The 15908-nt window shown below is 44.5% G+C and overlaps 1 protein-coding gene across 5 annotated transcripts in view; it reads left to right on the top strand.

Moving 5' to 3' along the window:
* The window catches only part of CEP85L (centrosomal protein 85L), a 347939-nt gene that overhangs the window by 305213 nt on the left and 26818 nt on the right, over window positions 1-15908 (top strand). For all 5 annotated transcript variants that reach the window (XM_082251204.1, XM_082251206.1, XM_082251205.1 and 2 more), the window contains one exon: window positions 542-592. In XM_082251204.1, coding sequence (XP_082107330.1) covers window positions 542-592 — 51 coding nt within the window. The remainder of the gene's footprint in view (window positions 1-541; window positions 593-15908) is intronic.

Here is a 15908-nt window from a genome sequence, read left to right as displayed (position 1 = left end):
GTGTTCCTGCCAGTCCCCTTGCTTTCCAATTAAAAACTGACCACACTAAGCAGGAGATCTCAAAGTGGTCAGTTCTCTAGTTATGCTGGGAACTCAGCCTTCTCTCCTCCAATGATCAGCCTTGTCCTGACATGACCCCCCCCCCCCCCTTCCTGCTGCACAGCCATTTACTGGGAAGCTCAGTGTTCTGTTGCTTCCCCCCCCCCCCCCCCCCCCCCCAGCGGTTATGCAGTTTTGAACAGAGAGAATGTGATCACTTATAAAAAAAGGTATTTCTAAGGTCTTTTTCATACCTATACAATTTTTTTGCATCTCATTTCTTTTTCACAACGGAATGGGTTGTTTTACAAGGTGACCGTTTACAATCACTTTAAGTGTTATAGTATGAGCAAAATGTCTACTATTTGCAATTCTTTTTTCATATAGTATCCAAATAAAGTCATTGTGATACCAAAAATAACTGGGGTTTCAGCTTTCTGATGCCGAAGCAAAGCAAGTATAAAAATGTGGTTTATAAACATACAATTCTTCTGTCTTTTAGGTCATAGACAATCAACAAACCCAAATTGACAGTCTGACTGCAGAAATTCAGGTATGAGCCAGTACTTAACTCATTGGTACAGCATTTCATAATAGAAGGAAAGTAAAAACCTAGGGATTACCTTATGTTAGTTAACTGGTTATATTACAAAGCTCATGATATTTTTTTGTCCTTTAGAACCTAAAATGATCAACTGAAATGAACTATGATCTTTTGATCATTAGTGAGGCTTATGTTAATGCTGAGCCACAAACCCTTAATGTGTCATCAGATCCCTGTAATCTCCTGTATGTCAGACCACTTCCTCAGGCTCAGTCTTTCCAAAACTGAGCTCATTTTATTTCTTCTCAGCCCTGACTACTTTACCAAGATCAGTGGCATCAATCCCTTCTCTCAGGCCAGGGTGCTAGGTGGAATCCTGAACTTTGACCTCTTTACGGACCCATATTCAACAGCGCTTCTGATTCACTCCGCTTTTATCTCTCACCTTGACTATTTGAAACTCTCTCCTTGTTGGCCTACCTCTACATAGGCTGATGGGAACAACTTCAGCGGTGTTCTGGTGGTGTTTCCTGCTCCAGTTAGCATAATGCAGAAACTAAGTTTTGAGCTACTGTATTTTAGCTTATCGTTTGTTTATCTGGCAGAAGTGCCTGGATTGGAACACTTCACAGAATTATAAATCCTATAGCAGGGTGAAGCAATATATATAGCTACTTGGAGTTCAGCTTTACAGAAGTTACTTCTTAGTTTTAGGTGTGTTTTGCAGATGAAAGCCCAAACTATTCCCCCACCTGACTAAAAGGAGCAGTAAAGCCAAAGCTCTTTTGGCTATACTTCTCCTCTGGATCACAGGAATGTAGTTCATTCTGCACTTTTGTGACCGATTTTCAGCAGACAAGGGGCAAAAGTCACAGAGCTGGTCCAAGTTCGGGAAAGATCACAAACATATGGTCGGGATCTGCCCACATGCCTGGACTGGTACTAGGCTCAGCCTCTCAGCAAGTCTAAGCTGGCTGCTGCCGCCCACTCCACAGCCCAGCGCTCCAGTAAATGCTGGAGGGGCAGAGCAGACAGCAGTGACTGACCGTCACCAGCTCTCTGCTCATGGAGCTTTAAGAACTGAGCGATCAGCGGTGTTTAATTACTCGGTTCCCCTTAGAGCCAGCGGGGGACAGATTTAGCATAGGACCGATGCTGCATCCACCTAGGTGTGTATGATTCTAAAATAAAAAAAATCCCATATTTCTCTTTTAAAGTACAGCTAAAGGCAAAACTTTTTGTTTTTAGTCTTAGATAGAGTGGGGATGAATTAGAATACAGTAAAACCTTGGATTGCGAGCATAATTCGTTCTGGAAACATGCTTGTAATCCAAAGCACTCTTATATCAAAGCAAATTTCCCCATAAGTCCTTCAGGTTATAGTCTATTTACAAAGATTATAGCAATGCGATAGGTTGTGTAACCATAAAATGTCCATCCACAATATGCAGCCTTCCCAAGGGGATTAGAAGCAAAATCTAGCAGAGCTACAGAATATGAGAGATACGAGAGGCGCCTCTAAGTGTAGCAATATGATTACATTTTAATGAAGCTATAGACACAGACAACGAAAAAAGTTGGGACTTTAAATGAGGTTACGCCTGGCTAGGGCTATGTGCCTCCATCCCTGTTTCTTGAACAAATTGGGGGAAAGGGGAGTATGACTGAAACGTAATGAGGCTATCGGCAGGGTAATATAGCATAATATAAAATATGTGTGAATCCTTTCACAACATAGTAATAATGTAATACACAGAGCCAATGCCTAAGTAACCCTAAATATAGGGACAAGGATAAAAAGAAGGGGGCAGTTGGGACTTTAAATGAAGTGCATACCAATGGTTGGGATAGGTAATATGGCTAGAATGATTGTAAAAGTGGGTCCAACAACATAGTAAAAGAAAAACTTGATTTTAATGATGCAGGTCATCAACAATACAATATAAATATCCAATAGAGCATGGGTACATATATATAGAAATGGATGGACATTGCAGTGTAAACAACATACAGTAAGTATATGTAAAACAGGTAATGACAATTGGTATAGCACCTCCAAATTCATAATATAGACAGACATCAGAGCAGATTCCAAAATTGTATATATTGAATTTGTACATAACATAGAATGTAGTAATTCCAGGTAATAAAGTATCTGATTATATAGAAAACATCATGGACTCGACGCGTTTCGTGGACGCACATTGCCACTTCATCAGGAGTCGATATTTTGTAAAATTCTAAGAAATAATAATAATATATATGCATAAGTAATAAGGATCATGTTAATGAATGCCAATTAGAATGAGGAGAAAAGGTAGGAGAGGGAAACGGGGGAAAGAGAATGACCCCCATTTTTGCCCCAATCACTTACGTAATAATACTAGATTGGTACTGAGACTATGTGGACACTGCATGTCCCCCATGGGAGCTGAGGGCACACCGGCAGGCGGGCAGGAAGAACATATGTGGATCATGGTGAAGGCGTGTCAGGATATGAGATAAGGCTAGCCCATAGTGGTGAACATATACAGTATCTGTAAAGAGAAATATATATGTAGTCTATACATCTGGGTATAATGGTAAACATCAATAAAGATAGTTGTATATGTTAAAGGGCGTCATATTACTCATAACCGGAGTATGATGAACAAGGAAGGAAACTATAAGTGTGTGTGACAAGGGTGTAAGCGAGTGGACCGTGAAAACACCAGACAAGTATGCCATAGATAGGTGAGGGAGGAATTGGTGAATACCATTGTCCACAAGCCACGTGTAAACAGAAGATAAAAAGTCCTTAGAAATAATTGTGAAGAAAGCCAAGCTGATAGTGATATTGTAAGCCAGTGAAGGGCAGATAAGGAGAAAGTTGGAAAAAGAAAAAGTGAAAGACATCAAGAAGTGAGGTGCACCAATAAGAACTAGATTACCATGTGAAATATTGCGTGAGAGCCCAAGAGCCGCCTAGCAAGGTGAGCCCAGCGTCACGATCGTGTAAAAGCCTAGTGCACCACGGGAAGGGCAACAGCCGTAAGGCGTTACCGTCCCGCGGGCTGGCTTATGTACACAGGTGGAACAGAACCTCGTCGGCGAGATGGCGCCAAAAAGACGTCATGCGTCGGCGGGAGGCGTGGCGCCGATGCGTGGTGAGACCGCCCACCCTGTCCCCTACGCTAAGAAGCAGAGGAGGAGAGGGAGGACACGCAGCACGCATCGCAGCTCCCGGGGAACAGACCAATTGTCACACAGAGAACAATCCAAAGAATCCCTAATGTATGGAGTACTTAAAATTTGGTATTAAGCAATGATCCAAAAATTATTAATAAAATGTTGGCCATGATACAGGAGATGATGACACTTATAATCAATTAAATCGCATGATGTGGAGCCACTGAATAAAAATATGAAATATGGTAATGTGTAAGCCATGAAACCAACCAAGCAGGCACTTCCATCCCTAAATCACTATAGACACAGACAACGAAAAAAGTTGGGACTTTAAATGAGGTTACGCCTGGCTAGGGCTATGTGCCTCCATCCCTGTTTCTTGAACAAATTGGGGGAAAGGGGAGTATGACTGAAACGTAATGAGGCTATCGGCAGGGTAATATAGCATAATATAAAATATGTGTGAATCCTTTCACAACATAGTAATAATGTAATACACAGAGCCAATGCCTAAGTAACCCTAAATATAGGGACAAGGATAAAAAGAAGGGGGCAGTTGGGACTTTAAATGAAGTGCATACCAATGGTTGGGATAGGTAATATGGCTAGAATGATTGTAAAAGTGGGTCCAACAACATAGTAAAAGAAAAACTTGATTTTAATGATGCAGGTCATCAACAATACAATATAAATATCCAATAGAGCATGGGTACATATATATAGAAATGGATGGACATTGCAGTGTAAACAACATACAGTAAGTATATGTAAAACAGGTAATGACAATTGGTATAGCACCTCCAAATTCATAATATAGACAGACATCAGAGCAGATTCCAAAATTGTATATATTGAATTTGTACATAACATAGAATGTAGTAATTCCAGGTAATAAAGTATCTGATTATATAGAAAACATCATGGACTCGACGCGTTTCGTGGACGCACATTGCCACTTCATCAGGAGTCGATATTTTGTAAAATTCTAAGAAATAATAATAATATATATGCATAAGTAATACATTTTAATGAAGGTTCAACATTTAGCAACTCACATGGTTGATGATTAAAATAGGCACACCTAAGTATGCAGGCATCCGGGGTAAAGCTGTCCACATAGACCATCTTCTGAACCACCGGCTCTCACCACAGTCAGTCTGCAATCATGACCGGGAAGAATAGCCTGCAGTAGAGTGATCTGAAAGTGATGCTTTGATTCACTCGTGGAGTGCAGCGGGGAAGGGATGATGAAGATGGCTGTGCAGAGGATGGTCTATGTGGACAGCTTTACCCCAGATGCCTGCATACTTAGATGTGCTTGTTTTAGGGCCCTTTCACACGGGCGTTCCGCATGTCTGTATATCATCCTATTTTTTTGCGGATGATATACGGACATAATGTATGTCAATGGCATTGCGGATGTCAGCGGATGACCATCCGCAGACATCCGATTTTCGTCCTTTCAATTCTGTTCCGTTTTTTGGAACGGAACAGAACCCTATTTTTGTTCCATGTAAAAAACGGAACGGATGCAAAATCGGATGTCAGCGGTGTCATCCGCTGACATCCGCCAATGCCCATAGACTTACATTATGTCCGTATATCAATCGCAAACGAATGGGATGATATGCGGATGACACAAATGTAATCCGCTCCGTGAAAAAAAAAAAAGTCCCGGAGCGGATCGCAATGCGGTCTGCTCCGTGTGAAAGAGCCCTTAATCATCAACCATGTGAGTTGCTAAATATTGAACCTTCATTAAATGTAACCATATTGCTACACTTTAGAGGCTCCTCTTTTCTTTTTTATATATGACGCTACTTGTATATCAAGACATCGCTTGTATATCAAGTCAAAATTTATTTTAAAAATTTGCTTGTCTTGCAAAGCGCTCTCAAACCAAGTTACTCTCAAACCAAGGTTTTACTGTACCTGTCAGTTTTTATTGTGTTCTGTGCCCCTGTTTATTTACTGCTGGGTTTGTATTTTTTTACTTACAAAAAAAAAAAAAAAAAAAAGCCTTTTTTTTTTCAAAGTTTAGGGTCAGTAAATTTTGTAAATTAGTAATTTTTCTCCTTCACTGATGTGTGCTGATGGGGGCGGCACGGGTGTGCGCTAATGGGGTGGCACTAATATGCCGCACTGGTGGGTGGCACTGATGGGCAGGACAGATAAGCAGACACTGACTGGCATCACTGATGGGCATTGATTGGTGTCACTGATGGGCATTGATTGGTGTCACTGATGGGCACTGCTCTTCCTGTACTGTAATCAGGGCACTGATGATCAGTGCCCTGATTACTTGTTCTTGGCTCCCCTTCAAGGAGGAGCTGCTGATCAGCTCTCCTCGCCACCCACTCTGACAGTGTGAGGCGAGGAGCACCGATAAACGGCACTTTTGCATTTAAATGTGACCAGCTGTGATTGGACACAGCTGATCACATGGGTAAAGAGCCACGTCATAGGCTCCTTACCAAGATGGGGGTCATGCGGTGTCCTAGGAGAGTCCGCGCAAGAGCGGCCATTCTGGGGAGCCGTCCTATGATGACGTCCAGGAACGAGAGCCGCACCGCTCCACCATCATTTGATGGCGGGTGGGTGGCAAGTGGTTAATTTGCAGGACTTCTCCCCAATGGGGCACAGATGGCAAAAAAAATAAAAGGGCGGGTTATAACCCTCCTTTTATCCAAAATAAAAATACAGTTTTGCCTATAGTTTTTCTTTAATTGCTTCTATCTCCCCAAGCAGAAAGGAAGTTCAGTAACGGGATACCCTCATCCCTCTTTGTGGCCATTGTGTGGTTTGTTTTTATTGTCTCTTGCACTGTTTTAACAAGGCTTATCACACATACCAAATCTAGATTGGTGAATATTTCCCTAAACACGATCAATCTTTTTTTTTTTTCTTATCAGTTTTACTCATTTTCTCCTAAATGCTACAAAAAGAGCCAAAGGAAAAGTGCTTTATTTTTGTTCTGATTGCTAAAGAATAAACCTTTGCTATAAACACATTATTATGAAATCAAACTGTTGATACAGCATTTTCGGTTTTACTTTTACACATTTTAGGTTTTAATAGTTTTATGAAAATCAATATACTTCATATTGCGAGCTGAGTTTGAAGCAAAGATTGGATAGGGTGGCACTTGGGACTACCTGAACTGTGTAGATAGGCAGGAATGCATACACTGCCACCAGAAAGTGTTTTTTTAGCATTTGATTAATAACAAGAGGGATTTTGGTTTGTAGTTCATTATTCATTGTCTAGAGTCATTGCCTGAGGTGGAGCAAATTCCTATAATTACCTGCCAGTGCACAGAGTTGTCCTTGCTGTTTGATTAACTAGGTATTTTGTCTGTAAATCAGGTTTTGCATTTTTAAATATTTTATAGGGGGGCATTCACAGTATGCATTTTGTGTGGAATCAGGATTATATCTGTAAATATTTTCTAGTGGGTATTTATGGTTAATCTATAACACACTGCTGGGATCCACCTAGACACTTGCTGCCTTTTGTCAGGATTTTACAAAATGCAGATTAATAGAATTCAAACCATATTAACAGTAGGTGGCATGTCTAACCCATGCTGATTCTGAGCAGGAAGTTTACCTTGAAATGCAAAATATAAACCACGAACAGCTACCTACATTTGGTTACACATATTTAAAGTTCAATTGAAGTGTCAGGGGGAACAGTAAGTTCTACAGTACTAATTCTTTGTAAATCTGCTCCAGTGCTGCAGAAAAGGATTGCAGCTCTGTGCATGAAAGCAACAGTCATTCCCAACCTCCCCTGAGTCATACAGTGGATATAAAAAGTCTACACACCCCTGTTAAAATGTCTGGTTTCTGTGATGTAAAAAAATTAGACAAAGGTAAATCATTTCAGAACTTTTTCCACCTTTTAATGTGACCTATAAACTCTACAACTCAGTTGAACAACAAACTGAAATCTTTTAGGTGGAGGGAGGTAAAAATAAAATAATATGGTTGCATAAGCGTGCTAGGGCTGCAACTAACGATTAATTTGTCTGTCGACTAATCTATCGATTATTTTTACGATTAGCCGACTAATCTAACGATTATTTTTATTTATTTTTTTTTGCTTAATTGAGTGTTTTTTTGATTAGCTAATTAATCCTGTAATTAATACAGATCCCTCAGTAAGCCCCCTCCCAGTACAGACCCCACAGTAAGCCCTCCTACCTAGTGCAGACCACTTAGTAAGCCCCCCCTCCCAGTGCAGACCCCTCAGTAAGCCCTCCCACCTAGTACAGACCACTTAGTAAGCCCCCCCCTCCCAGTGCAGACCCCTCAGTAAGCCCTCCCACCTAGTACAGACCACTTAGTAAGCCCCCCTCCCAGTGCAGACCCCTCAGTAAGCCCTCCCACCTAGTACAGACCACTTAGTAAGCCCCCCCTCCCAGTGCAGACCCCTCAGTAAGCCCTTCCACCTAGTACAGACCACTTAGTAAGCCCCCCCCCCTCCCAGTGCAGACCCCTCAGTAAGCCCTCCCACCTAGTACAGTATGTACTAGGTGGGAGGGCTTACTGAGGGGTCTGTACTGGGAGGGGGGCTTACTAAGTGGTATGTACTAGGTGGGAGGGCTTACTGAGGGGTCTGTACTGGAAGGGGGGGCTTACTAAGTGGTCTGTACTGTACAGACCACTTAGTAAGCCCCCCTCCCAGTACACTAGTACAGACCACTCAGTAAGCCCTCCAACCTAGTACAAACCCCTTAGTAAGCCCCCCCTCCCAGTGCAGACCCCTCAGTAAGCCCTCCCACCTAGTACAGACTGTACTAGGTGGGAGGGCGTACTGAGGGGTCTGCACTGGGAGGGGGGGCTTACTAAGGGGTCTGTCTGTACTAGGTGGGAGGGCTTACTGAGGGGTCTGTACTGGGAGGGGGGCTTACTAAGTGGTCTGTACTGTACAGACCACTTAGTAAGCCCCCTCCCAGTACAGACCCCCCAGTAAGCCCTCCTACCTAGTACAGGCCATTACAAGCCGGTGTAGTGCCGCACATGTGACATCTCTTAAGTAGCTGGGTGATCAGGGAGGATGGCGTTGCGGCAGAAGCTGTGGCGGAGTACAGGGGTGCTGGAGACGGTCAGCGCTCACCTCTTGTCTCCGGCATCGGTGTGGACGGTCTTGTTTCCGGCATCGGTGTGGACGGAGCCCGGCGGGGGAATTTCAAGCGGCACGGTGGCCGGCCAGGGGGCGTGTGACGTCACGCGTAGACGCGTCGACGTTTTTCACGCACGTTGACGATTTTTTGTAGTCGACGCGTCATGGCAGCCCTAAAGCGTGCACATCCTTAAACAAATACTTTGTTGAAGCTCCTTTTGATTTTATTACAGCACTCAGTCTTTTTGGGTATGAGTCTATCAGCATGGCACATCTTGACTTGGCAATATTTGCCCACTCTTCTTTGCAAAAAAACTGCAAATCTGTCAGATTGCGAGGGCATCTCCTGTGCACAGCCCTCTTCAGATTACCCCACAGATTTTCAATTAGATTCAGGTCTGAGCCATTTTAAAACTTTAATCTTCTGTTAAAGCCATTCCTTTGTTGATTTGGATGTATGCTTTGGGTCATTGTCATGCTGAAAGATAAAGTTCCTCTTCATGTTCAGCTTTCTAGCAGAAGCTTGAAGGTTTTTTGCCAATATTGACTGGTGTTTGGAACTGTTCATAATTCCCTCTACCTTCACTAAAGGCCCTTAAACACGATAAGAAAATCTGAAGGGAAAATTCATCCGACGACCGATCTGTCGATTTTCGGATTGTTAGTATGGTGCTTTCGACAGCCGACTCCGACTTTTCGGCTGACAAAATCCTGATGTGCAGGCTATATAATTTTTGTCAAAACAACATCCGATTTTCGTCTCATTAGTACAGATTTCGACGGAAAAAAATCTTAAGAGCAAGACTAGGCATGCTCAGAGACGAAAGAACACATACAAAACAATCCAGCACATGACATCACTTCTGAAGTAGAATTCTGTCGTACGGGAAAATTCGTATGAAAATAACCTTCACTTTCCACATCAGACTAGCATGCCACAAAAAACGGACGACAGATGGTTCCATAATCTGATCGTGTGTACGGGGCTTTAGGCCCCTGTTCCAGCTGAAGAAAAACAGCCCCAAAGCTTGATGCTGCTACCACCACTGTGGGTATGGTGTTCTTTTGGTGATGTGCAATGTTGTTTTTGCGCCAAACGTATCTTTTGGAATTATGGTCAAAACATTCAACCTTGGTTTGATCAGACCATAACACATTTTCCCACATGCTTTTGGGAGACTTTAGATGTGTTTTCTCTAGCGCTCATCGACAGACGTAGTCCTCGGTGATACACCACCTTCGGGTTATGTTACCTCCGCAGGAGCAGGACTAGACAGGAAATTAAAAAGCTCTGGCCACACCCTAGGGGCAGTCCCAGAGGGTATATCCTCTCTCTCTCTGCCTCAGCAAATCAGTTATTTTCTGTCTAGTTAGGAGTAAGGACCTAGACACCTTGCTGGGATCTTAGGTCCTGGCAAGATTTTTTTCTTAAAAAGATTTTTTAGACAGCTTTTTTCTCCAGTGTTCCTGTGAGATCTTCAAGCAAGAAAGCTGAACTGGGCGACGGGCTGGATGTTGAGATCCGGTGGTCACCCCAGTTCAGCCTACGAGCGCGTGCAGGCCATAGCTCCGCGCTGGGTCGGCCGCGACAAAGTCCCATTAAAGGACTGTCCACGCGAGTTAAACGTCTCGCCGAAACGCCAAAGACCATGAGTCACGGCGTCCGTATCGGTCGACAGCCCTCCCGCCCCGGTGGAGAGGGGTACTGTCAGGAGTTGGTGCCCGCCTGGTTCCGGTATGGTGAGTAGTATGTTCCCCCTTTTTCCCTGACGGGTTTTGTGGTGAACGCGGGCCCCTCTCTGTATGGTAAGAAAGAGTCCTTTCTATCCTATAACATGTCACAAATCCTCCTACTTTGAGTGTGATTTATGTGTGCAAAAGCCAGGAGGCTTGGCTTGGGAGCTAACAATCTATTGTATACATGTTTTAAAGATGTAATCTGTGGCATTCTGGGAATCTTATGGGTTAAGTATAAGCTACCTACCAGTCAGAAGCCACGGACATGTAGACTGCCTTCCAAATCAGATCTCCAGCTATAGCAGGCCTCCCGAACGGCCACGCGGTCCGCCAGGGCCGGTACCGCCAACCACGCCATATCCCCATGCAGAGAGAGTGTTGTGTGCCCTGCAGCACACCGCTATTCAGTTTAGGCCGCCGCCATTTTTTTTGCTGGATCGCACGAGCCGCCATTTTGGCGTAGCCTCGTGTCTCCAGCATGGGGGCGGCCATGTTTGAGGTGATCCTACACCTCGTGGAGCTTGGGGGAGGCGCCGGAAGGCGTGCAGAGGGGCGGAGCCGCCTCCTTTCTTCCTGGGCAGCCAGCCAAGAGACTTCCTGTTTGTCGAGACAGCGCTGTAAGCTGTTGCAGTTTAACTCTGAGCATCAAGTGGTGAGCCTGGGGGTCTATCTCTCTCTCTCTCGATCGATAGGGATCCCTAAGCAGGTAACACTAAGGGGCTTTTTGTGGCGCTGGGGGTCAGAAAAGAAAAAAAAAAAAAAAAAAAAGTTTTTTTCTTTACTTTTGAATTATATTATCCAGGAAGTAACTGGAGTTATTATGGACCCTGCCACACATATTCCCCCACCTGTTTCCCTCGAGGGGGCCTCGGGACCCGCCGGTGCACAGAGTATAGAGTCATTTACAGCAATTTTGGAGTCTATGGTGGCTCGGGTGGAGGCGGCCTGTCAGGGACGGGGGTCTAGGAAGCGACCCCCGCCTACCCCTATACCATCTGACACCTCTGACTCAGATTCAGAGATGGTCACGGCAGTTGCAGGTTCCTCTGCAAGGGCTGTTATCCCAGGTAAAGCCCCCTCAGACAGTGAGGAGGACGCTTCTTCTCTTGCTATAATTCAGGAAGAAGCATTGGTGGACGCACTAGTTGTGGCAGTGCAAGAAACCTTAAAACTTGAGGCTTTACCGGCAGAGGCAACTGAAACAGAGAGGCCTTTTGGGACTAATAAGCCCATCAAGACGGCGAAGGCTTTTCCTGTACCTAAATGTTTTGGTAATCAGATTAAAGGAGAATGGGAGCATTCTAAACGTACCTTTACTATTTCCAAGCGTATTGCTAGACGCTATCCGTTTGAGGAATCCATCATTAAGAAATGGACGGTACCACCAGTCGTGGATCCGCCTATTTCCAGGCTGAATAAAGCCACGGTTATTCCAGTGGAGGACACTTCGTCCTTTAAGGATCCGGTGGATCGAAAGATAGAAGCAGAGTCCCGCACTATCTTTTCTCTGATAGGGTCAGCATTTAGACCAGTAATCGTTATTGGTCTAGTTTCCCAGACACTTACGGAATGGGCGAAAATGGTACGCCAAGATCTTAGGGGAAAAGATATTCCCCAGGAGACATCTGATTTGATGGAACAGATCATACAAGGGCTACGGTTTATCTGTGACGCAGCCTTGGACACTACTCCCCTATTAGGGCATGCATCTAAGTTAGCAGTGATCCTCAGACGTGTGCTGTGGTTAAAATGCTGGTCAGCTGACCTAGGTTCCAAAAAGACCTTGACCAATCTCCCCTTTCAGGGGAATCGTCTATTTGGAGCCAACCTAGATGAAATCATTAAGGATGCCACTGGGGGCAAGAGCACTTTTTTGCCACAGGCTGCAAAAGCTAAGGGACCTCGCAACAAGCGAGGACCTTTCTTTACCGCCCATAAAGGGCGCCCGGCTGGTACTAGCGGGAAAGGCAAGACTCCTCCAGGAGGGTTCAAGAAGGGGACCAACCCAGCCAAACCCGAAGCAAAGGAGTACACAGCCTGAAGGTGCGCCCCCACCCGGTTTCAGGGTGGGGGGACGTTTTCACCGGTATTCAGGACATTAGATCGAGCATCAACCACTACTACCGGTGCGATTCTTCCCTTCCAACATTTAAGTACCACAGGAAGCGGTAGTTACCGTTCCCTGAAAAGATCTTTTCCTTTACCTTTTCCTAAGATTAGTCCCGATACCTCACAGGAATCGGATCTGGTTGACCAGATAGGCCAAGTAGCCTCTAGTCGGGTGACTTCGGTCCCTGAGGTTCAACCAGAAAAGATCACCCTTCCTGATAGCAATCAGGTATCTGATAAATGTGTGGGAACAGAAAACGACCAGACTTTCTCGGATGGTCGGGGCCAGATACCTCTAGGGACGCCTGGTTCAGATCCAATCAGCGCCAGTGGTCCTAGAAATTCTAGGCTGGCCTCCTCAAGCCGGCCTGGCCGACTTGGACATGTTAGTCTCAGACGTTCCGTGGGAACTTCGTCTCAGGGAGTGTCTGTGGTCTCAAGGACCAATTTTCCTTCGTGCTTTACAGTCGCTGGTTTTAATGGCCTGGCCATTGAGACCCAAGTACTGAAGGACAGAGGTTTGTCTACTTCAGTCATTCCTACCCTTATTAAAGCAAGGAAAGCGACTTCCAGCAAAGTCTATTATCACACATGGAAGACTTATATTGCGTGGTGCGAATCTTTAGGATTTCCTCCACGTACCTATTCGGTGACTCGAATATTGGCCTTTTTGCAACAAGGGGTTGAGCAGAAGCTAGCCTTGAGCACCATCAAGGGTCAAGTTTCAGCATTAGCAATCTTCTTTCAGAAGCCTTTAGCTACCAAATCCTTGGTGCGGAATTTCATCCAGGGGGTGCGGCACCTGGCTCCTCCAGTCCGCGCGCCCTTACCGCCCTGGGACCTTAATTTGGTTTTGTCGGTTCTACAGAAACCTCCCTTTGAAAACATCAGGGAGATTCCCTTGCTTACTCTATCCCAGAAGGTGGCCTTCTTGGTGGCTATTACTTCTGCTCGCAGGGTGTCAGAACTGGCTGCATTATCATGCCAGTCACCATACCTAGTGATTCATAGGGATAAGGTAGTACTTCATCCTAAGCCATCTTTTCTTCCCAAGGTGGTTTCAGATTTTCATCTGAATGAAGATATTGTACTACCTTCCTTGTGTCCTCAGCCCAAGCATCATTGGGAACATGCGTTGCATTCCTTAGATGTGGTTCGGGCAATCAGGGTATACCTGAAAGCTACGGAATCATTCCGTAAGACGGATTCACTTTTTGTGATCACGAATGGCCCCAGAAAGGGTTTGCCTGCATCTGCCGCGACCATTGCCAAATGGATTAGACAAACGGTGGTACAGGCTTATTCTATTAAGGGTCAGAGTCCTCCGTTCCCTGTTAGGGCGCACTCCACTCGAGCGCTCAGTACTTCCTGGGCCTTTCGCCATCAGGCGTCAGTGGTCCAGGTATGTAAGGCGGCCACCTGGTCGTCGGTACATACCTTTACAAAATTCTATAAAATTGATGTGACGGCATCGGCGGATGCCTCATTTGGCCGCAAGGTTTTGCAGGCCGCAATTTGAGGAGACCGGTGGTCTACCTCGAGGGTTTTTTTCTGTTTGAAAAAAAAAAAAAAAAAATTGTTTTCTCTTTTTTTGGTTGAGTCTCATCATTAAGGATGAGCATTGTAAACTTCTAGTTGGCACCGGTTGGGCCTTCTAGATTGGGATTGATTTCCATTTTCCCACCCCTCAGTTGTGATACTGCTCTGGGACGTCCCGAAGGTGGTGTATCACCGAGGACTACGTCTGTCGATGAGCGCTAGAGAAAAATGGATTTTTGTAAAATCTTACCGTAAAATCCTTTTCTCTTAGCTCATCGACAGACGTAGTCCCCGCCCCTCTGTTTTGGAGTTGGGTTGGGTTAAATTCTCTAAGCACTGCTTTTTCACATAACTGATTTGCTGAGGCAGAGAGAGAGAGGATATACCCTCTGGGACTGCCCCTAGGGTGTGGCCAGAGCTTTTTAATTTCCTGTCTAGTCCTGCTCCTGCGGAGGTAACATAACCCGAAGGTGGTGTATCACCGAGGACTACGTCTGTCGATGAGCTAAGAGAAAAGGATTTTACGGTAAGATTTTACAAAAATCCATTTTTTGCAAAATTTAGCTGGGCTTGGATGTTTTTCTTCGTAAGAAAAGGCTTTCTGTCTTGCCACTCTACCCCATAGCCCAGAAATACGTAGAATATGGGAGATTGTCACATGTACCACACAGCCAGTACTTGCCAGATATTCCTTCAGCTCCTTTCCTGTTGCTGTAGGCCTCTTGGCCCCCCTGACCAATTTTCTTCTTGTCTTTTCATCAATTTTGGACAGGACATTTCTCCAACTTGCTGCCAGTTTGCATAAAGAATTTTGGCCACAAAAGGCAACAAATGATTGTGGACAGGTTTCAAGATGAGCTCCTTTGCATAGCAGCCTTTTTGAGATTCAACAACTCAGAGAACACTGCTAATAGGTTATCTATAGAGATCTAAACAGCTGTGCCCTTAATAGCTATACAAGAGGTTTTCTTGAAGAGAAGCCAACAAAGCAAGAAATGTACATCACGATTAGTTTACTAAAAGGTGGTTACAAATTAAATTTCCTGCAGCAAGGTAAAACACATGCGTCTGTATGTCAATGTGCTGAACCTAATCCCTGCACTTTTGCTTGCATATATAATATAAAGGACTAACCTGTACACTGAGCACAGGAGAGAAAAAAAGGCTATTGTAGTGATGGGTTTTTCACATTTCCCTATGCAAATGTATTGATTGTCATCTGAACTGTGGAAATTAGAATGTGGTTTCTTAAAGGAGAGGGGAGGTTTCCACTGATGTCCTTTTTCTAAAAATGCTGGTTATCTGTCTGTCATGTTGATTCAGTGGCTTCAAAGCTTACCATCTATTATTTGCAGTATTTATTGAAAATAATAGATTCTTTGCCCAACTTCAGCTCTGTGAAAAAATACAAAAAGATGCTTTCCCCCTCCACAACTATTTTTAAATAATTTAATACCTCAAATCTAGTGGTCTTCTGACTGGTCAGGTGACATCACCGATTAGGGATAGACCAATTATCTGTAAAGCCGATATATCGAGGGCCGATATACACTTTCCCCAATATATCGGTAACGGCCCCGGAACTAGCCGATATTGCCAATATTTTTGTGACGTTATTCTGCCTTCTTAGGCTGACTCCGTCGCC

Source organism: Pelophylax lessonae (genome assembly GCF_965119305.1).
Source record: "Pelophylax lessonae genome assembly, chromosome: 3".
Taxonomy (NCBI): Eukaryota; Metazoa; Chordata; class Amphibia; order Anura; family Ranidae; genus Pelophylax; species Pelophylax lessonae.
Note: the sequence above shows the minus strand (reverse complement) of the source record. Positions and strands in the feature narration are given on the sequence as shown.